Source organism: Camelina sativa, chromosome 10 (genome assembly GCF_030686135.1).
Source record: "Camelina sativa cultivar CO46 ecotype springtype chromosome 10, ASM3068613v1".
NCBI classification, from domain to species: Eukaryota; Viridiplantae; Streptophyta; class Magnoliopsida; order Brassicales; family Brassicaceae; genus Camelina; species Camelina sativa.
Window position 1 is genome coordinate 883,746 of NC_141889.1, and position 26,769 is coordinate 910,514.

At 34.8% G+C, this 26,769-nt stretch overlaps 7 protein-coding genes and 1 pseudogene across 10 annotated transcripts; 5 read left to right on the forward strand and 3 right to left on the reverse strand.

The window, feature by feature from the left end:
* Nucleotides 1–3,289: 3,289 nt before the first annotated feature.
* On the reverse strand, nucleotides 3,290–5,036 carry LOC104716303 (homeobox-leucine zipper protein ATHB-16). The gene is made up of 3 exons (XM_010433690.2): nucleotides 4,613–5,036; nucleotides 4,098–4,489; nucleotides 3,290–4,031 (listed from the first exon to the last, which is right to left on the reverse strand). The coding sequence occupies exons 1-3, from the start codon at nucleotides 4,665–4,667 to the stop codon at nucleotides 3,567–3,569; spliced, it is 912 nt and encodes a 303-aa protein (XP_010431992.1). The 5' UTR covers nucleotides 4,668–5,036; the 3' UTR covers nucleotides 3,290–3,566.
* A 1,015-nt stretch (nucleotides 5,037–6,051) lies between these two features.
* LOC147935710 (uncharacterized) lies at nucleotides 6,052–6,927 on the forward strand. Its single transcript, XM_087470231.1, has one exon. The coding sequence runs from the start codon at nucleotides 6,052–6,054 to the stop codon at nucleotides 6,925–6,927; it is 876 nt and encodes a 291-aa protein (XP_087326357.1).
* Nucleotides 6,928–8,862: 1,935 nt separating this feature from the next.
* LOC104716308 (RING-H2 finger protein ATL32-like) lies at nucleotides 8,863–10,134 on the forward strand (annotated as a pseudogene). The gene has a single exon (XR_015567977.1). The product of XR_015567977.1 is annotated as an RING-H2 finger protein ATL32-like (transcript).
* A 501-nt stretch (nucleotides 10,135–10,635) lies between these two features.
* On the forward strand, nucleotides 10,636–12,152 carry LOC104716307 (putative clathrin assembly protein At4g40080). Its single transcript, XM_010433693.3, has 2 exons — nucleotides 10,636–11,355; nucleotides 11,434–12,152. The coding sequence occupies exons 1-2, from the start codon at nucleotides 10,913–10,915 to the stop codon at nucleotides 12,083–12,085; spliced, it is 1,095 nt and encodes a 364-aa protein (XP_010431995.1). The 5' UTR covers nucleotides 10,636–10,912; the 3' UTR covers nucleotides 12,086–12,152.
* Nucleotides 12,153–12,604: 452 nt separating this feature from the next.
* On the reverse strand, nucleotides 12,605–13,452 carry LOC104716306 (classical arabinogalactan protein 3-like). The gene has a single exon (XM_010433692.2). It carries the CDS (start codon nucleotides 13,309–13,311, stop codon nucleotides 12,889–12,891), a length of 423 nt encoding a protein of 140 aa, XP_010431994.1. The 5' UTR covers nucleotides 13,312–13,452; the 3' UTR covers nucleotides 12,605–12,888.
* Nucleotides 13,453–14,869: 1,417 nt separating this feature from the next.
* On the forward strand, nucleotides 14,870–16,687 carry LOC104716309 (GLABRA2 expression modulator). 2 transcript variants are annotated; one of them, XM_087468143.1, is made up of 4 exons: nucleotides 14,870–15,364; nucleotides 15,455–15,556; nucleotides 15,782–16,053; nucleotides 16,307–16,687. In XM_087468143.1, exons 1-4 carry the CDS (start codon nucleotides 15,001–15,003, stop codon nucleotides 16,493–16,495), a joined length of 927 nt encoding a protein of 308 aa, XP_087324269.1. In that variant the 5' UTR covers nucleotides 14,870–15,000; the 3' UTR covers nucleotides 16,496–16,687. The 2 variants fall into 2 exon arrangements, with proteins under 2 accessions (XP_087324269.1, XP_087324270.1); XM_087468144.1 differs by having other exon boundaries at nucleotides 14,931–15,378.
* A 111-nt stretch (nucleotides 16,688–16,798) lies between these two features.
* Nucleotides 16,799–17,565, reverse strand: LOC104716310 (uncharacterized). Its single transcript, XM_010433696.2, has 2 exons — nucleotides 17,436–17,565; nucleotides 16,799–17,314 (listed from the first exon to the last, which is right to left on the reverse strand). Exons 1-2 carry the CDS (start codon nucleotides 17,466–17,468, stop codon nucleotides 16,916–16,918), a joined length of 432 nt encoding a protein of 143 aa, XP_010431998.1. The 5' UTR covers nucleotides 17,469–17,565; the 3' UTR covers nucleotides 16,799–16,915.
* A 495-nt stretch (nucleotides 17,566–18,060) lies between these two features.
* LOC104716311 (CURVATURE THYLAKOID 1D-like protein) lies at nucleotides 18,061–19,682 on the forward strand. 2 transcript variants are annotated; one of them, XM_087468146.1, is made up of 5 exons: nucleotides 18,061–18,275; nucleotides 18,523–18,707; nucleotides 18,971–19,078; nucleotides 19,161–19,232; nucleotides 19,313–19,682. In XM_087468146.1, exons 2-5 carry the CDS (start codon nucleotides 18,531–18,533, stop codon nucleotides 19,382–19,384), a joined length of 429 nt encoding a protein of 142 aa, XP_087324272.1. In that variant the 5' UTR covers nucleotides 18,061–18,275; nucleotides 18,523–18,530; the 3' UTR covers nucleotides 19,385–19,682. The 2 variants fall into 2 exon arrangements, with proteins under 2 accessions (XP_087324272.1, XP_019086406.2); XM_019230861.2 differs by having other exon boundaries at nucleotides 18,077–18,301.
* Nucleotides 19,683–26,769: the final 7,087 nt, after the last annotated feature.

Below are 26,769 nucleotides of genomic sequence, written 5' to 3' on the forward strand. Positions count from 1 at the left end.
TATAGTTTAATATGGATGTAAAAGAAAAAGTAATAATGTGCTTTGCTTACATATGGATATGGGTCTTTCTTTGGGCTGAACAGCCTAGTAAGAAGTATAACAATTGGGCCGCTTTATTAAATGCCAAACATATTAACAACATCCATTCTGATAATTTTATTTCCTTTTAATTTTGTAGCCAACGTTTTCGATTTCTTTACACATCACATTCTCCCAATTTTTATTTGGTTATAATTTTTGATAATAAGCTTTACAAACAACTCAAATATAAACACACGAGTTCTTTTGCTAATAGCCATTGACTTAGCGAGCTTGCGATAACTCTCTACGTTTTGTTTTGTCTGTCCCAGCAACAGCAGAGTCGGAGAAAGACGAAAATAACAAAAGGTTCGGTCAAGACTCGATTAGTTAATGTTTTGTGTTTTTTTTCTTCTGGGAGAAATATTGTTTTAAAACATATTGACGCCGAATAAATTGACTTTTATTAGCTGGGGGAAAAAAAGAGGCTCCACCGTTGCTGACTCAAACTATTGTTTAGGAGTTCGGACCACTGGTTAATAGCCGCGTGTCAAACCATCTTTAGACAAAACAAAAGTGTCGTCGTTTTGATAAAAACCATATTGCTCTCTCTGTCTCTCTCGCTCGCTTAAGCCGGCACGAGCGACGAGCCGTATATATAAGCTGTCTCCTATGAATGGTTTATATACTTTTTTAGTAATCGTATTCGAATCTTTTTTTTCTTCTAATTACCATATCATTTGTAATTTATCACAAGTCTGTAGTATCATTAGTCTAATATTGTTAAGTTTAGTTACCTCTTTGTTGTATCATCCATGTTTTCCTACAAAACTTATCGCGAGTATTTTAGTCGAGTCATTCGACTTTCCCCGAGCATAGCTTCGTAATGTTAATAACTAGTTAAGAGTGTGTGTGATTTATAATGCTCGAGTGACCATCTTTCTTACAAATAAAGTTATGGCTTATATATGAGGAACTATAGAAATAAGACACATGGAAGTTTTCATATGTTCTATTTGACATGTTTTCAAATGACATGTTGTTCTATCCTTAATACGTTTGAAGCCTAACAAAAGTTTTCAATATAATCCAAAAATCGAAACAATGTCACTGACGTAATATTTTCACCAATTTTTGTTATATATAGTGTGAAATTTTATAAAACATCCTAATTATTTTGATGATCACATCAACTAATTAAATGTTTCCAAATTTAGAGTATTATAAGAATTCCAAGGAATAAAGACTTGAGAGGGACGTTTCTAAAAAATGACCACACCTTGTAGTTGTTTAATGACTAGTTAACCCCATTTGCGTAAAATAAATCTGCCTTTCACAATCTTAAAGCATATATGAATTTCTTCTACAAAGGGGGGCCCGGGGTGTTGAAAAAGATAACCTATCGAGAGATTAACAAAGATGATTATACTGTATATGCTTTTTAATTTAGCAATAGATTCTAATAAAAATTATTTTTATTATATTCTCGAAATAAAATAAAACTCGAATTGTCTTCTTACGCTATAGAATTATACACTAAAAAGTAGTCTAGGGTTTAAAAAAGAGGGACACCTAAAGTCTTTGTAGGCTTGTAGCAGCTAACACTAACATGATCAACTAATAAAGAAACATATATAATGCTTTTTGTTAAGTCCAGTTAATCCCAATATCAATAACTTTCATGATTATACATTTATACTACGCATGTTGAAGAAAATATTTTAATCAAATTTAGAAATACCGTGTATGCATGGAAACTTCGTATATATTAATATATATACCAACAAACCAACTATTTCATCGACGATTTTGTGAATACATATATTAGGATAAATACGAAATTGCACTTGAAATTGATATTTTTTGCTCATATATTATATGTACTTGAAATTGATATTTTTTGCTCATATATTATACTACTAATATAGGGATACTACGACACGAACCACCAACAAAAGCATTAATGATTTCAAAAGTATACAATAAAGTTAAATGGGATGTTTTAACTTTGCGTGTAAAATAGTAGTAGTACTATATAATTGAAGGATTTGCAAAGATTCTAAAAAAAACAATTGTGATATTTGTTAAGAGAAAGTGAAGCACTCAAAAGAAATGTTCGCCGCCCGGAATCAAATGGAATATAAAAACTTTAGTAGATTAGTACAACTAAGTTATATAGAAAACATAATTATAGAAAAATTTAAGCAATCTACTAATCAAACCAATGTGCAAGTATGTTAATGTGCAGTCGCGCACTAAAGTTTAATAGTAAACCGACAAAATCTAAACCGACCAAACCGAGTCTCTCATCGTGCAACCTGCAACGTGTGGGAGATACAGATGGGTTGGAAATAGACGGCTGTGAAGACGTGAGATGTCGCGAATCGGAGGGCTAAGATATTGAAAAGCACTGTACACGTGTCTATCTTCCTCCATCGAATATTATATTATAAAAAATTATTTATTTTTATTTAGTGTTATTATATAGTTTCCGGCGATAGTGACAAATGGCAAATGATGAAAACGACATCTTCTCTGATTGGCCCACAATCACATGGGTGTGTAGGGCCTACTGTAAAGAAAGGAAATTACAATATAGTATGTCCCTTAATTTTCTGAGTTTGCAATAAAATAATCAAAATAAGAAATATATATATATATATTTTTTTTTTTTGAATTTGCATAATTTTCCCCAGAAATATGAGAAAAAATAATTTAAAAACAAATGGAGCAAGTATTTAAATATTATGATTATAAGTTTGATAAAAGGAAATTATAGAAAAAAGGGTACTCGGTGACATTTTGTGATATACATGCCCCTCAATTTCAGATACGATCCGTGACAATGGTAAAAGCTTCTGTTTCTGACAGTGTCAGAATGAATGATTTTTTACATCATTCACTAAAAACGATGTCCCCATGCTTTCCCACTTTAATAATAAAACGTGTACGCACAATCATGGTAAAGAAAAGCACCTTGATGATTGATGATGATATACTACTACTACTAGCATTTTTTTTTTCTCACAAGCCAATCCTATGTTTTAAGCCTATGATGATGATGATATCTTAATTTATCGCCTTTTCCTTACTATGAGAAAAAAACAACTACTTTATTGACTTTCTTTACCAAAAGCAAAATTCATAGACGTCAAAAGCATTTCACGTATATCGACGAGTTTGTAACATTAATTAGAGTTGTCGTGGTCGTGGGATTATGAAAGAATAGATGTTACCATTTCAGAAACAGTTAACCAAAAGAAGAAGCTAATTTTTCAAAAACGTTAAAAGTTTTATTGCTTTCATATCAGAGAGTGTCCCTAGTTGATTCCTATTACTGTAAAAATAAAAATAAAAATAAAAACACCTTTCAACATCGTTAAAATTTCACTAAGAGCCATGGAAACGAGAGTTAAAAGATAGATAAATTTACAATCTTAAGCCCAATAATTAACTCCTTCATCCTTAATCCTTATTTATCGATTATTTTCACTTTTGCCCCACTCTGTTCCCACGGAGCACGATTCGATCATTCCCAACGATTCTCCTCAAGTCCAATGATCAGAAGCAGAGTACCAATGAAGTGACGGTGGTTGTTCATCGGAGAAGAATCCACAAGCTTCTTCACCGCTTAGAAAATCGTCGTGATCCTCTCTTTGTTCCGTTTTCACAAACTGTAAGAAACTCCCGCCGGCAACCGTCGACGGCGGCGTTAATCTTCCGTTATCCGAACTTGTTTCTTCGTTTAGAACGGCGCTTGAATCGCAGCTATCGGAGTATCCAGCGTCTCCAACAACTACGGTAGAATTCGGTAGAAGGTCACGGAGGTCGGTGAAGCTTCGCCGGTAGTTAAACCCGGTTGAATGTTCAAGAAACTGCGGAGGAGACGACGGAGTCGAATCCGTCTTGTGGAAACTCTCCGGCAATGAAACTACTTCTTCTCTCTTAACACTCTCAGTCGTAGCTTTGTTGTTATCTTCTTCTCCGTTGATCGTAGCTTTGATTTTACTGATCTGCGATCACAATTGTTTATTAAAAAATCAAACCTTTTTTGAATTTTTATGATTTTAGTTTTTTACCTCTTGGAGAAGAGAATCATTGTCACGGCGGAGAGAATCGAAATTGTGGCGGAGAGAGTCGTATTGGCTCTTAAGAATGCCGTAATCTTTCTCAAGTTGTTTTGTTTTCCACCGTGCACGACGGTTTTGAAACCAAACCGCTACTTGACGAGGTTGGAGTCCAAGCTCTTGTGCTAGTTTCGTTTTCCTCTCAGGTTCGAGTTTGTTCTCAAGTTCGAAATTTTTCTCAAGAGCTTTGACTTGGTCAACTCTCAATCTTCTCTTCTTTTCCGATAGACCCATGTGGTGGTTGTGGTTGTTGCCGGAGTATTCCTCGATTAGTGTAGCATCTTCCTCGTAACCTTCAAGCATAGATTGGTAATTACTTCCGTAACCTCTTGGACTCTGTTCATCTGTTTTTTTTTTTTTGAAAAACCAAATAAAATTAGAAACAGTAGTAGAAAGGATCAAATGAGGTTTGTCTGATATTAAACAAAATGGAGAAAGAAAGAAAAAAAAAAAGAAGGTAAAATAACCTGTAGAAGTGGAGATGAGACCACACATTGAATCTGAGCTGCTTAGCCTCTTCATGGTGACAGCAAAATAAAAAGAAGTTCAAATTTTACAAACAATGTTGTGAAAATAATTGAGGTTCTTTACGTTGAACACATAAAAAAGAAAGAAGAGACTTTAGAGGAACAAATTAGAGAAACTGAGAAGATATGGACTGAGAAAGTCCAACAGAGTGAAAGCTTTTAGTTATCTATTTACAGAGGAAGCAGAGAGAGGGAGAGAGAGCAATGGTTTGTTCTTTGTTTTCAATATGAACAAGTTGGTTTCACACTTTCCCTTTCTTTAAATAAACCAAACTTGGGTTACGATTCAAAGTGGTTAAAATGTAACTAAGGTTAAGTTTTGAACCAGAGCTACATATGGCTCAGCTCGGCTCTGTAGCGGAATCTGTGATACGTCGTCGTATGTGTTTATTTATAATACAATTTGGTTATAACCTAATTTATTTATTTATGTACGGTGTTTCTGTTTATTTATTTTTAATTCAAAAAAAATTAATAAACAGCGAAAAGTATATACGTAAGAAATATGCTTTTAAAAGGAAGATTTTAAAATTACAACATCCTCTGTAAAACGTCATAACATACGTCACAGAAGATTTGATGACATAAATGACAAACTATGATTTGTTTATTAATGAATTAAATCAAATGTAGTTTTTCTTATCAAACAAAAATTCGATTGGATAAGATATAAAATTATACAGATGTCATAATTTAATCCCACATATCTGAATTACTCAATTTTGATATATATATACTTTATATTAAAACATTAGTATTTAATATGTTATTGTGTTGGCAATGCAGAAGAGTGGGATTAAAAGTCTTTTGCGGGTGAGGGAACAAAGACTGACAGTTTGGGTTTTGGTTCACTGAATCATCCAAAACTATAGGCTCAAGCGGCACCGTCAAAATGACAAAATAAATTAATACAGAGGGATAACATTTACGTATCAATTTTGTGACTACAATTTTTTTTTTTTTTTTTTTTATGTTTGAAACAACTAGTAATAAAAAAAAGAAGAAAAAACAAACAAAGAATGTAAAAGTATAGACATATGTCAAAATAAAGCTTTGTTATAGAAAGGCTCAATAGATTTGCTATATATATATATATTTTATAATAGTCCTTATAATTATGCATTTGCGTTTTTACATGGAAAATATTCTAACTTCTAAGTGAAAATACATACGGTTTGATCCTCTAGAGGCAACTAACGCTCAATGACATCAAAAACAAGGTTTGGTCGACACAAACAGTTCTGAAAATAAAAGCCTTCCTCTGGAGAGCCGGCAGTGATGCTTTACCGGTCACCGATCTGATATCAAAAAAAGGAATCAAGCTTGACTCTAGATGTCAGATTTGATATCGAAAAGAGGAACTGCTTGAGGAAGCTCAGATGCAACTAACACTCAATGACATCAAAAACAAGGTCTGGTCGACACAAACAGTTCCGAAAATAAAAACATTCCTTTGGAGAGCCGTTAGTGATGCTTTACCGGTCACTGATCTGATATCGAAAAGAGGAATCAAGTTTGACTCTAGATGTCAGATTTGTGGAGTGGAAAGAGAGTCAATCAACCATGTGTTGTTTACTTGCACACTCGCGAGACATGTATGGGCTCTATCTAATTTCCCGGCACCTCCCAATGGTTTTGATGAGCTCTCAGTGCATTCAAATTTCCACTACTTGAACACAATAGCAAAGATCTCTTCAGTTGATATTGAGATTAGATGGTTATTCCCATGGATTCTATGGAGATTGTGGAAGAACCGATATTCCTTCTTTTTTGAAGCAAAAAGGTTTGATCCTCTAGACACAGTTCTAAAGATTAGAGAGGACGCTGAACAATGGAGTTTGTCTCAACAAGTAGATATGGAATGCGAAATAGAGGAAGAAACCGAGGAAATATGGGATGTGACAAAATGGAAACCACCACCTGCTGGTTGGTTAAAGTGCAACATAGGCACGTCAAGAGTACAAAAGAACTCGGTTTCAGATGCAACTTGGGTTCTTAGGGATGAAAGAGGTTCAGTTCTGCTACACAACAGAAAAGCATTGGCTAACTCTTTGAGCAAAGAGGATGCAGATTTTCAGAGTTTCTTATGGGCTGCTCAAAGCATGTATAGCCACAAAGTCTCGAAAATAATTTTCGTTTCTGAATCACCGATACTGACTGGTGCGATAAACAGACCAAAAGCTTGGCCATATGTCATCAACATTCAGAAATGCTTCTGCAACTTACTAGAATACAAGACTGGAGTGTCCAATTAGAGAAACCAGAATCAAATAGAGGTGCCTCTCTCATAGCTCAAAGTGTTCCTGATCTTGCATTCTTGCAATTTTATGTATCCATAGGATCTCCCAAGTGGTTACATGAACTCTTTGGATCTGAGAAATTCTTTCCTTCTCTTTAGGATTAGATTTCCTTCTTCCCCAATGGCTAATTTGTTAGAACCTATTTTTTGGAAGGTTAAGCTGATTTTGTTTAAATCACTTTTCCTTAGTAGCTTTTGATTAGATTACAAAGCTACATTATGTAACCCCTTCTCTTATGAATGAAAAAACAGATGAAAAAAAAAAAAAAAAAAGTGAAAATACATACGGAAACAGACAATCCCATAGTGGTTACTGATGTTTCTAGAACAATATAAAAAGGGCTTTGGGTCCATCAAATATTCTATTTTCAAGAAACGTTATCTAAATGGAGAAAATGATGTTATTAGAACTCAACTTGGGAATCTTATGGGCCTCTACACTACATTATGATACCAGTCTTAGATAATGGACCACAAAAACTCTAGTTTGTTATCATAGGCCTACTCCATTTATTGTTATATTTTTTTAATTTGCATGTTCGTTTTTTGTTTGGCCTTGTTAATTAGTTGGTAGCCCTTGTTATGATTGTTAAACTAAAAAGAAGAGGTGGAGTTCGACGTTCCCGTACACGTTTCCTACAATTGAGTATTTGACATTTAATACATTTACTATTGCACAGCTACTGGATCAGCTTGAAAAATAATAATAGTATTAAGTAGAATCTGGATCATGAATTCATAATGCTCGAGTACATCTACATGCATTTTGAAGATATACTCAGAAGTCTCAAAACACATTAAAAATATATTGATGAAAAAGAATTAAGAGATTTTAAAATTTTGTCATATATACTATCCATGTACTATATATATGTCTCTTTGGATTATAATAATTAAGTTCAAGTCTCGAGATTGTGCAATTCGTATTTATCCTATCAAGTCTTGTGTCTATCTTACTCGCATTAATAGTGTGAATGGTTACATCGATTGAAGCGGACAAATCCGTTTGTGGACTAGATCGTTTTTTATTTACCATTCAGTAAATATAATTTGCAGTGGTGCGGTCCAAATAAAGCAGAGACAAGATCGCAGCGGACCAACTGCAGACCATTTTTAAATACAAATAAAGTTGATCCGCAGCGATTTGTAGTCCACCTTAAAAATGAAGCGGTCCAGACCGCAAATGGATTTGACCGCCCTAACCACAGTTACCATTCAAATCCTAAAAATTTTTTTGCATATAAATTTATATTTTACAGAAAATGTTGTGTGCATCAGCCAACTAATTCTAATAGAGTGAATGTTAAGTTAACTGAAAACATTTAAAATCGATTGGAAATGTAGTGAATAAAAAAAGAAATAACATGTGATTAGACGGTGATACAACCAAAAACTACTAGCTGCAATTGTTATGATCGATCACTCGTATTGTTGGTGTGGCCATAAATATATCTATCTTTTCTTTTGTTGCCAGGGGATTACACACCACTTATCCCGCTTGTGTTGTTGTTTTAATTCTGCGTCTGTTGTTTTTGTTTAATTTATTGTCTGAAATCAAGGAAAAGGCATTTTTGTACGACGAAACATTCTGACCTCTTAAGAATTGATTAATTTGACCCTATCGAAGAGACAAAGAATTTGTGTATATGCAACGAACATGTGGATAAACATGATTGACACATATATAATCCAAGCACACAGTTTAGCTGATCTGATTTAGACTTTTTCATTTAATCAAGTGGAGCTAAATGGACTAATTACAATATTAGTATTTTATTGTAACCAACTAACATCTATATCTCTCTACCCCAAGCAATTTGACGATTTTTTGCATAATTTTGCCCTTTTTAATAAACATTTCTTAAGCTAATCTAAAAGTCAAAAATATTACTATTTTGCTTATCCTCTCTAAGTATATATAAACCCAATCTTCGTTTATAACCTTAAAGGCTTAAACATAACAAAGCTTACTAAAGACATTTTCATTTTATTTACAAGCAGAAAATCAAATTTCACGTGGATAAATCTCAGCCGTTGGTATCCTTCTAACGATTCTTACTCGCGACGTCGTTTCGAATGAACGATGCCACGTGTTAATAGTTTTAGTCCTCACCGTTGGATTATTTTCCACGTGGCATTCATCCTACAGAGCAAAGCCAATGCTCAATCATTCTCACCGAGTCCGCCTGAGTTGCAGCAACCGGGTCAAACTCCGTCGAAGACCACCGTCTTCGCCGTTCTCGTCACCCTCTTCTTCTTCATCGGATTACTCTCCGTATATATCCGCCATTGCACTCGCCCTAACTCCGAATACTCCACCAGATATTCTCGCCGCCGCGCTAACGACACCTGTTCACGGCGAGGCGGACTTGACGACGCCGTCGTCGAAAGCTTCCCTGTCTTCGCTTACTCCTCCGTCAAAGAATCAAAACTCGGATCCAACGATTTGGAATGTGCGATTTGCCTCAACGAATTGGAAGATCGTGAAACGGTGCGATTGCTTCCGATTTGTAATCATCTGTTCCACATCGATTGCATCGACGCTTGGCTTTACTCCCACGCAACTTGCCCTGTTTGCAGATCTAATCTCACGGCGAAGTCGGATAACTCCGGTGGCGCGGTGATATTGAGAGACCATGTCGTGGTTGACGTTGAGACCCTTGAGTCAACGAAGAGTCACCACCTCGTCGGTAAGTTTCCGAGATCGAATTCGACGGGTCATTCAATGGGTCGACTCGGTGACGGCGCTGAGAGGTTTACTCTGCGGTTGCCGGATGATGTGAAGAGGCGAATAATGGAGTTAAAAGGACGTAGGCTGAAACGAACGAGAAGCTTCGACGTTGATTTGACGGCGGAAGGGAGGGAGCGGTGAGGAAAGCAGTTACACGGTCGGGTCGGGTGGGATGTTGGATCGTTTGGGTTTGACTTTGCTCGTTTCGAAGTCAAACTCGGGTTCCGTTAGATCACAGCAATCTAACGGCGAACCGTTGAAATGAGTCGACGTTATGTTTTGTCGTCAGCCTTATTGTTTGGGTTTGGAGTGGTAAAAACCAAAACCTTGTTTAGCAGCTCGCTAAACAAGTAGTATTATTTAATTTTCTCAAATGAGTGTTGTTTCTATTCAAATGTTTCAGCATTTCTAATGGTTCTCTAGCATTTCTAATGGTTCTCTATTTTAGCCTCTATTATAGAGTTCATCTATTATAAAGGTGATATTACTACAATGATCTTCTATTTTTATCTCTAAAATAGAGATTGCTATTTTTTCCTTTATTTACAGAGGAATCTGTTTTTTTTTTAACAATCTCTATTTTATAGGTGAGAATAAATGATTATTGAAGTAAAACTCACTTCTATTATAGAGCTTCTCTATTATAAAAGAAATAATAGGGAAAACTATTTGAAATGGTGTTAGCAACGAAAATATTATTATTTGAGTTTTTATGTCATTTTAATTTGTTTAGTAGTTAGTCGTAACAAGAAGGTTTTGCGCAACAGGCATTGATGTTTTCGGAAACTTTCTTCTGTATATGCCACGTATCTTATAGTAATTGTATTAATGTTCTTAATCGCAGGTGAGAAAGGATATGAATTGTGTTCGTAATAATAATCATCTGTCCTTTACAATAATTTGATATACGTAACCGCTGGTACCTGAGTGAATGAATACGAAGAGGAAATCATCAGATTCGAGCGACAATATTCCATTTTATTGACGACTGAATTTGCGTGATTCTCTGTTCACTCCATATATAAACATTATATTGATTATTTGACCCATGTTGGTTACATAGAATAAAAATAGTTTCCTTTTCTTGACCCACAAAACCATATAGTATACCATTATATTTATATATTATCTCACCATCATCAAATTAAAAAGAAGAACACAAAAGAGGTCATCATCATTCATCATTCATCATCATCAAAGCTTTTATTCGATGGGAAGAATCACAAGTTTTGCAGATCTCATAGGTAAAATCAAAGACAAAGCATCCCAAAGCAAAGCTGCTTTCGTCTCATCAAACACTAGAAGCAAAACTCTCTCTTTCCATCTCTCTGTCCTCCGTGCCACTACTCACGACCCTTCAACGCCGCCGGGAAATCGTCACCTCGCCGTTCTACTCTCCGCCGGTACTGGCTCACGAGCCACCGCTGCTTCCGCTGTCGAATCCATCATGGACCGTCTTCACACTACCGGAGATGCTTGCGTAGCCCTCAAATCTTTGATCATCGTCCATCACATCGTCAAACACGGGCGCTTCATCCTCCAGGATCAGCTCTCTGTTTTTCCTGCTTCCGGTGGCCGTAATTATCTGAAACTTTCCGGTTTTAGAGATGAGAAATCTCCTTTGATGTGGGAGCTTTCTTCTTGGGTCCGATGGTAAAGTTATAAAAATCAATCTATACAAAAATAAAAAATTCGATTTTTATCATAAAATTTGGACTTTTTTGTTTGTAGGTATGCTTTATATCTTGAGCATCTTTTATCAACTTCAAGAATCATGGGATTTTTCATATCTTCGACATCGAGTACAATTCACAAAGACGAATACGAAGAAATGGTTTCGTCTCTCACAAACTCTGATTTGCTTCGTGAGATGGATGCGCTCGTTGGTCTACTAGAAGAATCATGTAAAATCCCGGATCTACCCTTCTCCGGTGGCAAATCTCTAGCCGACAAAATCACTCACTTGGTCGGAGAAGACTACGTGTCTTCGATCAACGAGCTTTACACGAGGTTAAACGAGTTTAAAGAGCGGTCCAACAGTTTGAGCTTCGGAGATACGGTCGAGCTTGTCTGTGCTTTGAAGCGGCTCGAGAGTTGTAAAGAGAGGTTGTCTAAAATCTGTTGTGGGAATTGGAAGAGAGGTTGGATCGATGGGTTCTGGGGTTTGGTTCTTGAGGTCAAGGGTATCCTTGGTAATTTAGAAGATACTACTAATTATGGGCAGATTGAGAAATCGATTGTTGGGTTTGGGATGAGAGAAAAAAGATACGAATCGGCTCGGTTTACCGATCGGTTAGTTATTGGTTACGGCGATGCTGTTCGGTTTTCTTCGGGTAGATTTTCGAATGTTGATCGGTTTAGTGTACCTGCTGGTTTCTTCTAGTCAAAGATTTTTGTTGAGTGTACGACTTTGATCTTCTTGTTAATTTTTTTAATTTAAATTTTGGTCATAGTGGCTTGTAAATGTTAAAAAGACAAGAAAAACAAAAAAAAAACGAGGAAAAAAGTCTCTATTTAGCCACACAAAAGTACAAGAAAACAACGACAACATAGATGTTCATTTTCATTATCTCTGGATGTTGTTTGCATTATTATGAAGAATGGTTATGTTTCTGTCTTTATCAAAAATTAAAAAAAGGAAAACGTTAACTGAACCTTTTCAATAACGCCAAATGAAAGATGGATGAAGGCCCTGCAAATTTAGTTATGAAATAACCTTCACTCTCTTGGGCAACACTGCTTCAATAGATAGCGTAAACTTGAGCTTTATTTCTGGTCGTGAAGGCCTATAGTATCACTATCATTATTACAGTTCTATATGCCTTTTAGCCTTATGAAATTTCTTTTTTTTTTGTTTTTTTTTTTTGTGTTAAAGTCAATTCTCTTAATTAATATATAGAAATACTAAATTAAACAAGATATTTTATTAAAAAATAAAAAGTTAATGAAGAAAATTACAATCAGAAGCTTTGCCCCTCAGTTTAATCCCATGGCCCAATCAGAGTAATACAAATTTCACGAAGACTCCAAAGGAAGAAAACAACAACAAAGAGGAAGATAATACGAAGAGAAAATGTATGAATTAATGAAAACACAGACAAGGAGATCTCTCAAACAAAATCATAATAAGAAAAACCAAAAGGAGAGGGAGATAGAGATAGAGTAGTGCCCAAGGCAGCTCAGTTTCTAAGCCAATACGACGGCGTACAAGGCTCCTGCAATGACCGTGCTCACAAGGAAAGCTTTGTTAGTCAATGCTGAGTCAGCTTCCGGTGCGTCTGGTCCTGGAGCAGGAGCTGGTGTTGGACCTGATGGGCCTGGAGCCATACCGTCTGGTTTCGGGGGAGAAGCCATAGGGGGTGTTGTGGGAGATATGGTCGGTGGTGAGACGGTGGGTGGAGTTGTTGGAACCGGAGTGGGTTCGTTGACTGGAACCGGTGGTGAAGCAACTGGAGACGGTGGCTGCGCAGTTGGTGTAATAACCGGAGAAGGAGACTCTACCGGCGGGAGAAGCGTGATGGGTGCTGGAGCCGGAGCCGGAGCTTGAGCGAGACATGAGGTGACAAATACACCAAGAAAGATCAGAGCTTGCAATGTCTTAAGAGCCATTTATATCTCTCTCTCTCTCTCTGTTTTCAATTTCTTTCGTTGTTTTGACGAGAGAGATAGAAAACCTGAGAAAGATCTTTGTCTTTGCTTGGTGTTGGAGACATTAAGGCTAAATGGCTTCTTAATATATATACATAGCTAATTCAGAAGCATTTAGTTTTAATTATTTGATAGTTTGGTCTCTTTAAATCATGCAAAGCACACATAGCTAATAGATATTTCTTGAATTAGTATATCAGAATAAATAGTCTCTACCAAGTACCAAGTCTCTTGAATTTGAAGTTTTCTTCAATTAGTCTACAAATCAAGCTTATATAAATCTGACGTACGGATCTATTGAATTATAAATTGTAATATTTTCATCGAGACATGTCACAACGTTGATTGACATGAGATTAAACATAGTTCTAATTGGGTTAAGAGATGTCGTGTTAATTAGAATAAGGGACAATCTTGTTTCACGGTCTATTATGTAGCAATGCAATTAACACATCATAAAAAATTACTTGAGATATCTTAAATCACACACTATTTTGTTTCGTCAAGAGTCAAGACCACGCGCCATACTTGGTTCCCACTAAGGTTAACGACGAGGCAGACAACAAGCAACCTATATTATCTGTGAATGATTATGACATTTATATTATATAAGATACCATTTCTTCTAATATTTTACAATCATACTTGATACTTCTATTAATAGTTTTTTTTTTTAAATTTGGGGGAAGTTTGGTTGGATCCCATCTTCATCATAAACCGGAATTTAAACCGAAATTATAAAGCCAACCTATATAACTCTACCCAAAACCAAACCGAATTCTAGATAACTCATCCTAATTATATGCACAGTGCGTTAAATATGGTATGGGCTTTAGATTTACCCGTTATACAAGGTCCAAATCTATATTGTCTATGTAGGAATTGTAACGTTTTGAATGAACCGCATGATTCAAAATTTAGCTTCATTTGAATTTATATTTATTTTCAATATATATTAAAAGGATTCATCATTTTTTTTTTTGTGACAAGCCTACAAAATTTCTTATTTTTTAAATGTTTTACTATCATATATCATATTTGCCAAACAGATATTGTAGTATTTACCACTAACCAAACCCTTCATTTTATTGTAGTATTTAGAATTTTTAAATTAAGAATTTTAAATTCCTATAGCTTTGATTTTTTTTTCTTCCAAATGCAATATATTTATATATAAAATATTATCCACAATATGCTAAAATAGATTTAGTTGAAAATACTTGAAAATTTCAAAATAAAATTAAATAGCATAATATTTAAAAACTATTATGAAAAAACTATAAAATTAAATAGAAGAAAATTTATTTGTTCATGACACATGTTCTCTCCATAACTTCTAGTATTTCTTTTTTAAAAGTTTATTTTCTTTAAGAAGAAACTTATTTTAAAGTTTTTAAAAATCAAAATTCATCCAATGAATCTTAATTTTACAAGTCTTCCTAAAAACATTCACAACCACTATAAATGACATTTATTTATTTATTTATTTATAAGTCCAATAATAAAACCTTTTTTTGTTGTTGTTTTAAAGTTCTTAATAGCGAAAATACTATAATTAATTGATAAATAAAAAAAAGTCTACCCCACGCACATCCCAAATAAAAAAGATCATTAAAAAAAAAAAAAAAAAACTTTGGAAATCGAAGGGGAATGGAGCAACCGACGAAAGAGACGACAGTGAAATCGGAGGTTCCAATGAATGATCAGAATCCGAAGCCAACGCATAGTGCTGATCTGAAGCCAGTGGATGATAAAGGAGCCGAGGATGCGAGTTCTGTGATATCTTTATCTGATGAATCTACGACGCTACATGTTGAAAAAATCGAGACGAAAGGAGCCGATCAAGCCGCCCCGCCGGCTCGAACAGCTTCCGGATCGAGGAAATCGGTTCATTGGAATCCAGATTTGGTATCTGAATCTCCTGCACCGGATCAGAAGGCCGTCTCGTCCGCCGGATCTAATAATCCTTACGTCGCTCGTGCTCCCGCTGAAACTTCGGATGCCTCGTTGAAAGGTGTTTTAGAAACGGTATCTGTATCTCAAATTTTGTTCTGTTCCCTTTGCCTTTGAGAGATGTGTAACCGTTTTTTGGAAACTGGATCAGAAACTATGGAATCTGTGAAAGGTGTGCTTGGGAGATGGGGAAGGAAGGTTGGAGAAGCAGCTATGAAGGCCGAGAGCCTTGCCGGAAACACGTGGCAACACCGTGAGTTTCCTTTCTTTATCTATATGGTTTGCATTGTTTGTTCGTTAGCCCTGAGACATTTTATAAGCTGGATAGATATGGATGATTTTCATGCTACATTGTAGTTGTTATAGTATGAGTTTTAGTTTCTCTTGTTTATGTATCTTCTGTGTGATTTAATGATGTGTTTATGTATGGTTGGTATGTCTAACTATTAAATTCTTGGTGTCCACTATAATAAATCAGTGAAAACTGCTCCGAGTTTTGCTGATGCTGCAATGGGAAGAATTGCACAGAGTACAAAGGTTCTGGCGGAAGGAGGGTATGAGAAGATCTTCAGGCAAACCTTTGAAACAGTTCCAGAGGAGCAGCTGCAAAACTCATATGCATGCTACTTGTCTACCTCAGCTGGTCCAGTCATGGGTGTTCTTTATATTTCTACTGCTAAACTTGCCTACTGTAGCGATAACCCTCTCTCTTATAAAAATTCTGGCCAAACTGAATGGAGCTATTATAAGGTAATTTTCAGAATATTCTAGTTATGAAAGTGTCTTTTTTTTTTTTTTTGTGTGTGTGTTCCATAACTATGTGGTATTCACGTTACTTCATTATGATCCATCAAGATTAAGAGCGACTAGAATGAGACCTCCTAGATGATAGGCTAGCAGCAACTTAAAGCTGAATAACGTTAGATTCTGTGATTACTTTCTTGTGCAGACTATGATTACACTTTATTATTATTGTTACTTATATCTTCTTCTTGTTAAACAGGTAGTGATCCCATTACATCAGCTTAAATCGGTTAACCCGTCGACAAGCATAGTCAATCCCGCAGAAAAGTACATCCAGGTAATCTCGGTCGACGACCATGAGTTTTGGTTCATGGGTTTCTTGAACTATGAAGGCGCTGTTACATCTCTACAAGATACATTGCAAGCCGGTGCCTTACAGTCGGTGTGATATACCCTGGTGCATTCTTGATCACAATAGCCTTTTTTTTTTTTTTTTTTTTTTTTGTTGCAAACTAAATTATTTGATTCTCTCATTCTCAATCAGTTACCATGTCTTAATATACCAAATATCATTCCTTTGCTAAATGTTTCTCCTAATCATATTTATTGCTAATAAAAAAAAACTAATTGGATTCTAGGAGATAAAGTTTATTATGTTTTGATAATTTTGTTAGATTTTAGTCTATGGATGTAATAAAAAAAGATGATTTTGTTGTTACTCTTCCTATCTCCATTGCACTGCTCTATGGGATAGCAAAGCATAACTCTTATTTCAGTCGTATATTAAATAGGATTTGCAGAAGAAACAAAGTTCCAAAAATAAAAACAAACATAAATACCAGCAAATAGGTAGGGCCAATCAATCTCTTTACCATTTCCATCTGAGTTCATGAGCCCTGGTTCGATTCGTCATCTTGTCCTTTCCTGTTTTATCTTCACCAGTTGCTGCAAACTTCCTTCTCTTGTCCAAATTCTCTGTTTTCTTTGTCTTTTCGTTGTCTTCTTCTTTTTTCCTCTCAGTGATCTCTATCTTGGTATCTCCTTCCATCTTTATACTTATGTTCACCTCCAATACTCGCTTGCTCTTCCTCACTGAAACATCGAGGGACGCTTCTCTTTCCCGTCTTTGTTCATACAGTCGGCGCAGCTTAAGTGCTAGGTTATAGATCCCATCCTTGAATTCCCCTTCCAAATTTCTTTCGATTTCCGTCTCAAGCTCATCCCGAATCCTCTCTTCTTCTTTGGACAATAAGAGTCTCCTCTCCTCCTACAATAAATACTTGTAAAACAATCAGTAGCTAACAGCTTTTCTTTCCATGATGATGAAATGGTTACTACATTACAAGCATTTAATTTGTCTACATGTAATTTATATATAATTTACTTACGTTCTGTCGGCTATAGTCTTGGTGGTGGTCCATGGCTTTACAGTCCCCTCTTTATGTCGTCTATGTTTCTTTCTTAACACCAGATTCGCAAATGGGGGTTATAAAACAAGATCGTTTTGACATGGACATTGTCATTGATGGGGTCCCTCTGCTGTATTATATAGTTTGGTGGTCCAAATTAATTGTAGACTTGTAGGGGTTTTAAGTGACCGTTAACTAAAACAACCTCTGAAGCATTTTTACGCGCCAAATATCTATCTAATTGCAAGTCCGGTAATTTTAGCATTAGTTTGATGTCCTTATAATAGTTGTTGGTGAGAATAGTAGAGTAGTGCTTTACTTATAAGGCTGCTCTATGGATTGCTTTAAAGTAGGATTTATACTATCTCTCTCCCTGGACTGGATCTTAAGAAGAATAAGAAGAAGAAGATTCATCTGTATCTTGTTGTTATTTTTTTTGTCCGCAAAAGAAAAGAAATTGACGATAAAAAAGAAAAGTTAAATCAAATTATACAGTACTACTTCTTTATAACGAAAACCTTTTGTGAAGTATTTTATTAAAAAATGTAAATATATTTGGGCCGACCCAACCCATGTAAAAATCATGGCCCAATAGAGAAACCCTAGAAAAAACACATCACAGGACGGATTTGAGAAGCCGAAGTTGACGTTTCTCTCGTCCGTCCGTACGAAGATGGAGGTCTGTACCAGCTCGTCATCTACCATAATCACTCGTCTCCCTTCGACTTCGAGCATCAACCGCCATGGATATCTCGCTGTTCATGGAATCTCTCTTCCTCTAGCGAAACGTTGCCTCTGTCCTTCTCCAATCCCGTACCCGTACGACAACTGTGAAACCCTCCTAGGTTCCTGTTTTTTTTTTTTTTTTTTGGTTGTGTGATTCACTCATTGGCTCTCTCTCTCTCTCTTCCTTGTTTCTTGTATTGCGTTATTGGATTATTCAAAAACCCCCCAATTTGATAAGCAATTAACATTATCATCATTTCGATTTTTTTTTTTTTGTTTTTGAATTGGATTTGTTAAATTTGGTTTTGCGCTGATGTTATCTTGTGTTTCCACTGGCTAGGCACGTTGATGCGTTGTAGTAGAGATTTTCCAGGAGAAACAGTCTTTGAAGAAACATCAACTGGAGAAGGAGGAGGAGTCAATGAGTTTGGTGATGGAGCTGTAGAAGAGATAAACTCGACTAGTGAAGCTCAAGCTGAAGACGAGCACCAAACTCAATCCCTAGAGTTCTTCAACGACATTAAGGTATCTTTCTTTACCAGGAATGTTATTTTAATGTAATATGAATTGTATTGTTGTCTCGCTTCGCTAAGATAAGAGTAACCCATTTTCTCATTTCATCTATGGTAGTTCTTTATGCTTGATGATTTTAGTGTGTGTCTGTGTGTGTCAAATGTGATGATTATGTAAATGCTTAAAAAAACATTTGTTCCTATAGAAGTTTTTTATTCATCAACATGAATATCTGAAACCTTACAAGTGACTGATGTTGTGATTTGTCAATTTAGCTGGTGGACTCAGACAAAACATATTCAATCTTGCTTTATGGGAGTGGTGCAGTCGTTGCTCTCTACTTAACTTCTGCAATCGTCAGTTCACTTGAATCAATCCCTCTGGTTAGTACTACTCTCTATCCCGTGAGGAAATGGTATTTAATATATTTTTGTACTACTAACCCTTTCATATTGAATGTTACAGTTTCCTAAACTAATGGAAGTGGTTGGTCTAGGATACACACTCTGGTTCACTACCCGTTACCTGCTATTTAAGGTAAGCAAGCTTGATAATCGACTGAGTGTAAAACTTAAAATTCATGGTGTTTTCGTTAAAAACATTCACTTTATTTGCAGAGGAACAGAGACGAACTCAAGACCAAGGTTAGTGAAATAAAAAAGCAGGTTCTTGGGTCTGATTGTGAGTGAGAGTAGTCGCTAGTTTTTTTGGCTTCTAGAAATTGTTCCTCACAGGTTTTTTCGTTTTCCCACTCGTTTTTATGGAAACAACAATAATGTACCTCTTTTGGGTTTTTTTTTCTGCTGTTTTTTTTTTCTGAGTGTTGAGAGAGAAGCTTTTGATGATTAGAATTTTAGGATGGTTCCAAGTAACTTAAATTCGATGTTATGTATGTTAGTTTTCAATGTTCTCGGTTTCGACTTTTAAACATGAGAACCAACGCTATGCATCTTGCAAAATGATACCATAAACCCCTCTCTCTCGCTCTTTCTGTTTTGCAAATACCTAGATTTAATCGTGTCATTCCAAGCAACGACATTTCTCTCAGGCAAAATGATATCAAAACCCCACACTTTGAATAAAAAAAATAAACAAAGGAGGCTCCCACTATTGTGTTTCATTCGGGTTATTGGATCAAAATGGTAAAAGAAGTCAAACATGTTAGTTTCATCATGTTTGTGATGATCATCATCGTATTGATTTCAAAATGTAATAAACATTTTAACATATTAATCTCGGATTTCGATCTTTTTTTATTTTATTTTAATTGTTTGTCTACACTTGGGTTTTGAATTTTGATTAAACAATCTAAACCAAAAATTAACTAACGGTTTTTTTTAAAATGGTGATTCTTTTTGAAATTTATTCAGCAACTAGTTTCGAGTCCAACCCAAAAAGAATTCTTAACTCAGCAACTAGATTCAAGCCCGACCTAAGAAAACATCCATATTGTAAAATAAGACCAGCCAAGAGACAAGACCCTACGACATGCAGTGCAAAAAATGGCGACACAGTTTGCACAAAAGTTTGTGTAGCTGAACATTTGGCGTACGGAAAATGTTATAGAAAAACCGCAACAAAGATATGTGCGTGCAGTCATTGTGAAGGCGTATTCCCACCTAATATTTAAAATATGTTTTCGAAAATTATTGAATAAGTAATAATACTATTTGATTATTGAATGAATGATAAAATAATTGCTACGTTGATTACTCATTACTGTTTGTTGGGTTCTATGGCCAATCATTTTCTTCACATATTATTTAACTATGTGTCATATATATATATATATCTTACTTTATACTGTATGATTAATTTACATTTTTGCAATATTTCTAATTAATTAAGAATGACAGTTTTGGAGAATAATAACTATTTTTTATGTCATCACTCGAAACCCAAAACAGAGCATTAGATGAAAGAATCAAAATAGAGCATCAAGAATATATATATTTATTTTCAAGAAAGTCATAAAAGTAGACACAATCCATAAAAATTCAATTAGAAAGTAATTAATGTTGTGTGTGATGACTGATACGTAATTATTTAAACGAACAAAGCAGAAACTAATTTAGTATAGTGTTATAATCTGAAGTACTTTATCAAAACAGAGCATATATTAGAAGAACAAACAAACAAAATACAGCAATAGAATACGGTAACAACTATTAAGCATGTACTTTATCAAAAATAGTTGTTACCGTATATATATATATATATTTGTTTATCTTCAACAAAGTCATAAAAGAAAAAGACACAATCCATAGAAATTCAATTAAAAAATAATGAATTTAGTGTGTGTGTGTCAAATGACGGTTGATGATTATGTAAATTAGCTCTGGACATTCGGGGGAAATCAAAGCTCTGCCACGGATATGGATAATTGTTCGAGGGGTATCTTAGCACGAAATTACCGTTGTGGAACAGCTCAGCGTACAAGGGTTGGTCTTCGGACAGATTGCTTGTCAGATTCGTCGTCCACGCAACCCCGCCAGATCGATCGAGGAGGACAATATTACTATTCGCGACTTGGAGGCTTCCGATAGGACTGGAGAGAGGGTTGTCTCTGTTGGCAACCCATACGACTCTCTTCGCAAATCTCTTATACCATATTCCGAGATACCAACGATCTCTTTCTTGAAATCTCGTTTCAGGTTTGAAGAAACCAAGCTCGAATCCATCTCCAGGGGACACTATGGTCTCTTTCTCTGTGATCCTCATAGGTAGTAGTACTCTAGCTTGTGACAATGTAGAATCGTAGCTTGCAATGGAAGGGATCAACGAGAAAAGTTGTATGAAATACAAGAATGCGTTGCCGTGAGGTACACTCCTCCTCTTCATCATCGTCGCAATTTTTTTATTTGTTTTTCTTTGCTTCTATTTTTTTTTCGGATATTTGTTGATCATGCTAATTTAAACTCATACGAAGAAGAAAAACTCTCTGTTAAATAACTTTAAGTAGCAGACAGAAGAAGAATGGGTCCGTACGTGGTTGAGGTTGACTTTTCGTCACTTGGCCGATACACTTTTATAAAATATCTACGTGTGAATTTAACATCTCAACATAACATATGTCAATTTAAATATCTCAGACATATCATATGTTCTTTTATTATTTTAAATAAAATCTCTACGTGTGAATTTAATATCTCAGACACAACATATGTTTTAGTTCGTTCAGACTTTAATTCTTAATGCAAGGTTCCTTAATTCACCCTTTAATTTTTACCACACTTATATATGCTATTCTTGTGCTCCATGCCTCCATCCTTCCATATAGAAAAAAGGACGAACAAATCAAATTTTAGAAGACCAAATCATCTCTATATAATATTGATATGTTTTCGTTATTGGTCACAATAATGTCAAATTAAATCTCAAAATCGCTTTTAACTTTTATAGACATTTTAGTTATATTTTACATGTTAATTAGTCTCATTAAGTCATTAATCATTACTATAATATATATTTAAGAACAGATGGATGTAAAACTGGAACAAATATGTATTATGCTTACAAACCTTTTTTTATCGGCTATACACATTATCAAGTTGGTCATCCTCTACTTTTAAATGGGACGTAAAGTCTGAAGAAAAAAATGGAAAGTAAAGTACTCCAGGCTCCAGCCATAGTTGGTTTTAAGTAAGATTTTTCAAATAAAGCAATTACATAATTATCTATACTTAATCAATTAAAATGGAAAGTAAATTACTCCAGACTCCAGGCATAGTCGGTTTTATGGAAAATTTTAAAATAAAGCAATTACATAATTATCTATACTTAATCAATTAAAATAAAGTTTGTTTTTTCCTTTGAGAAACAAATCATAAAAGAGAGTATTGAAGAAGATTATATCTTTTTTTTTTAAAATAAAAAAGAAGATTATATTTTTACAATTAATATGTTTTCATACTAAAAATAGCAAAAGAATGGTGGATATACGTGGTCATCACTTTTCAGATTTGTATTCTTTTGTTGGCACTATTCAATGGGACGTACGTTTTTTTGGACTACTTTTCTAGTCTCTTTTCTAAAAATAAAAATGATAAACTCATATATATATTAACAGTTCGATGGCTACATACATAAAAACATTATATCAAAAGTTTACTAAAAAAAAAGAAGAGATATTAAGAAAGACAATTTTTTTTTATTTTTAAAGATAGACAAAATATAATGTTGGCTAAGACTGTGAAACTTGGTAGCCTCTTCATCACTATGGTCGTGATGATCTTGTTGTTAATTTCGACAGGTAACTTGCATCATGAGATATTATATATGAAGCTTACTACAAGATGTTTTATTTTTCAAAATATGAATACTTGTTTGTTATTTTTTTTGTTATTATTATTATTTTTCTATCACTTTTAAGTTTTAATGCAAGTGCGGCCAAACACAATCGACTTAAACAATCCAACCCCAATTCATTTGTGGTTCTGTTCAAATAGCATGGAGTATTTTAGTAGTTAAGACCTGACTAAAAAAGAACTATTAATTTTACCAAAAGGGTGTCAATATTTCAGGAATACCAAAGATAGAGGGTAAACTAGATCCGCGGTGTGTTCCTGTACGAATGAAGGCGCCGCGTGGGACATGTAAGGATCAACTGTGCCTACGAATTTGCCAGGGTGAAGATCAAAATGGCTATAAATATGGAAAGTGTAAAGTTACTGCCAAAGAAAGATACTGTGAATGCCGCGAATGCTTTTACTGAACCCTGCTCTTGATGCGTCTTTATAGTTAAAATTGCATGCTTTCAAAATCTATGGTTTAATTTAATTATATTGATTATTTAATAAGAATCGATGATGCAATATCGCTGGTTTGGTTACATTGGTGTAATTTTGAAAATGTTGGGTAAAAGTTGTAGTCTGACGACATTTCACAGATATGCTCTTGGAATAATATCGGTTTCTAGCTTCTTTTTCATTAATTATTGCATGGTAAATATATCTCTCACACAACAATTTACACGGCATCACAAACCTGATAATAAGCAATTGATGCTCTATAGTTTTGATAATGCAACTAGACGCAGACAACACATAAGTAGCATGGGCACCCTACCCAATTCCCATGTAAATCCACCCGTGCACTGATGTGTTTCCTTCAAAACGTCCATGTTTCAAAACAAACCAATGAGACAAAACTCTCAACATCAAATCGAACCACGAAGGTCCCCCACAAAGTAGCAAAGAAGTGATTAAGAGCACTATGTGGTTCTAGTATCATGCATATTCTATCCTTGAGACATTTTTTTTACGAATGATCCTATTTTTGCTTATGTCTTAAAATAGAAATGTAAATTGTTTAATTATAAACAATACCCCATACATAAATATTCCATAAAACAAAAGAAAAAAAAACGAAAAGGACAGTAAAAAGACGGAAAATGGCCAATAAAGTAAAAAACTTTTGTGATGATCATCACCATATATATTGATATCAACAGGTAATAAACATTATAATAACATATGAGTTTCGATTTTTTTAATTGTTTGTCTGCATTTGTGTTTTGAATTTTGATTAAACAATTTACCAAACAATTAATTAGAAATGTTTTGTAAAATGCTTTGAAATATATTAATTATAGTGAATTTATTAAAATCCAAACAAAATACGACTTCTTAGGTCAATATTTTTCATTCTTCCATGTTATCAAGCCTTGCGAGAGCTCCTGAATTTCAACTTGGAATGTGACGTTGATTCTTCCAGGACGTTAGACTCGTGTTTACGTTCGTTCTGCGGTCCCAGCCTAACTTCATTAATTCCCGGGAGTAGAATATCCGTCGGGAAATCGAAGCTCTGCCACAGAAATCCAGCTGCGAGTTGTTGCCGGAACACGAAATTACCGCTATCGAGAAGCTCTGGGACAATGCGTTGGTTATTAATCTGGATTTTCAGTTTCGGTGACTTCCACACAATCCCACCAGATTGATCGAGCGCAGGACAAGGGTTGAGGAAGAGGACAAGAATTCGAGGGTTGCGGTTGAATTGTATAGAGGATTTTGTCTGTTTGCTAGCCATACAACTATCTCGGGGGATCTCTTGTACCAGATTCCGAGATACCAACCATCTACATCCGGAACACTTGTTGCGGCTTTGAAGAAACCGAGTTTAAATATCTCACCAGGGCATACTATAATATCTTCCCCGTCTCCGAGCCTCACCACCGTGTAAGACAAGGTAGTACCAAAAAGAAAAAAGGGTAAGGTAGCGAAGAAGAGGAATGTGTAATGAGTTAAACTCATCGTTTGTTCTGCTTTGCTAGTTTTCTCTCTTCAAATCACATATTCTTCTTCTTCTCCTCTTCTTTCTTTTTATTTGGTTAAATTCAAATCTAAATTAAATTAGCCGACCAAAAATTAAATATGCATCATTTCGGCGACGATCGACTTACCATTTCCTTTGTTGTTCAAATTGTATACAACACATGTTAAGATATATATATATATATATATATATATATAATTTCCACAGTCCACATGGAGAAGCTACTAGCTAGACGAGCAAAGTCATGCCCTAGGGCTCCTTGAACGATATTATTAACTTTCTTGTCTTTCTCTCTCTTTTTTGTTTTTGTTTTAGTCTTGCTTTTGTGATTTTCTTGAGGGAATATATATAGTGAGCATGCAAAGTCAAGCATTTCATTTTCATCTGCGCTACGTACCCGTTACATGCTATTTAAGGTATAAAAAAATAAATTTGTCAGCCTGATTAGTTCTTTGTTATTCTGAGAAACAGAGGTAACTCAAGACGAAGATTAGTGGGCCGGGGATGAGTGGTTGGTTTTTTGTTTACTTGTGTGTACAAAAACCAAATGTTTCCCACAGGTTATTTCTCCCACTACACTGTCTTTTTTTAAGAAAACAAATTTTGACAATGTTGAGAGAATCTTCTGATACATGGAATGGAATATAACTATATGAGTGACTGAGAGCAAGATATGGTCTTAAATTTGTTCTCCCTCCTTATAACATTTTTTTTCACGAAAACTAGTATATTTGCTTATATCTTAAAATAGAAATGTAAAATTTTCTATATATGATCAAATCGTTTAGTATTTTGTAAAACAAAAGAAAAATAAAAAAACGAAAGATAGCAAAAAGACGATAAAAATGACCCAAGTAAGACATGTAAGGTTCACCACGTTTGTGATGATCATCACCATATTGATTTCAACAGGTCATAAACATTATAACGAATGAATCTCATTTTTTTTTAATTGTTTGTCTCCATTTTTGTTTTGAGTGTTGATTAAACAATCTAAGCCAAACAATAATTAATTATAGATATTTTGAAAAATGTTTTCTTTTTTATAAAAAAAGAATTGTTATATTCCAATTAAAATTAAATGTATTCACAATTCTCTCCTTAGGCATTTTTACGGGGACTACAATTTTAGTTTTTTTTTTAATTAAAAAATAGTACCATGATTACATACATAATTAAGTATTTTACAAAAAAAAAAAAAGAGAGAGATGAAAAAGATAATAAAAATGGCCAAAAACGTGAGATTTGTTAATTTCATTACTTTTGTGATTGTTTTCACCATATTGGTTTCAACTTTCAAACAGGTAGACATAATGATATTTGTGTTGTGTTAAAAAAGAATTGCATATTCTAACAAGAAAAAAAAAAAAAAAAGAATTGCATATTTGGCATTTTACAAAATTTCGTTTGAAATGATTACTATGAATTATTTCAGTGGAACCAATACCTCCTTTGAATCCAAAAAAATCTGGGGTGCCGCCACCACCAACGTGTGTGGTACAGCACGAATGAGACCGCCGCCTGGGACATGTGATAAACCAAATGGAGACAGATTGTGCCAAAAAGTTTGCTTGGGTCCACGTTTGGACGTTTATCCTTACGGAAAATGTAGTGCAGATAAAAAATACTGCAGATGCCATATTTGTCGCGAATAAAGTTCCTCAATACTGTTCTCTCCAATCTTAATTATGAAAACCTCAAAAAGTTGGTTCAATTAACCATATTAGCTATGTAATAAATAAAAACCAGTGAAGTAATCGGTTGCTTGATTACTTGTTATATTGAAAGGTACTGTCTAAAA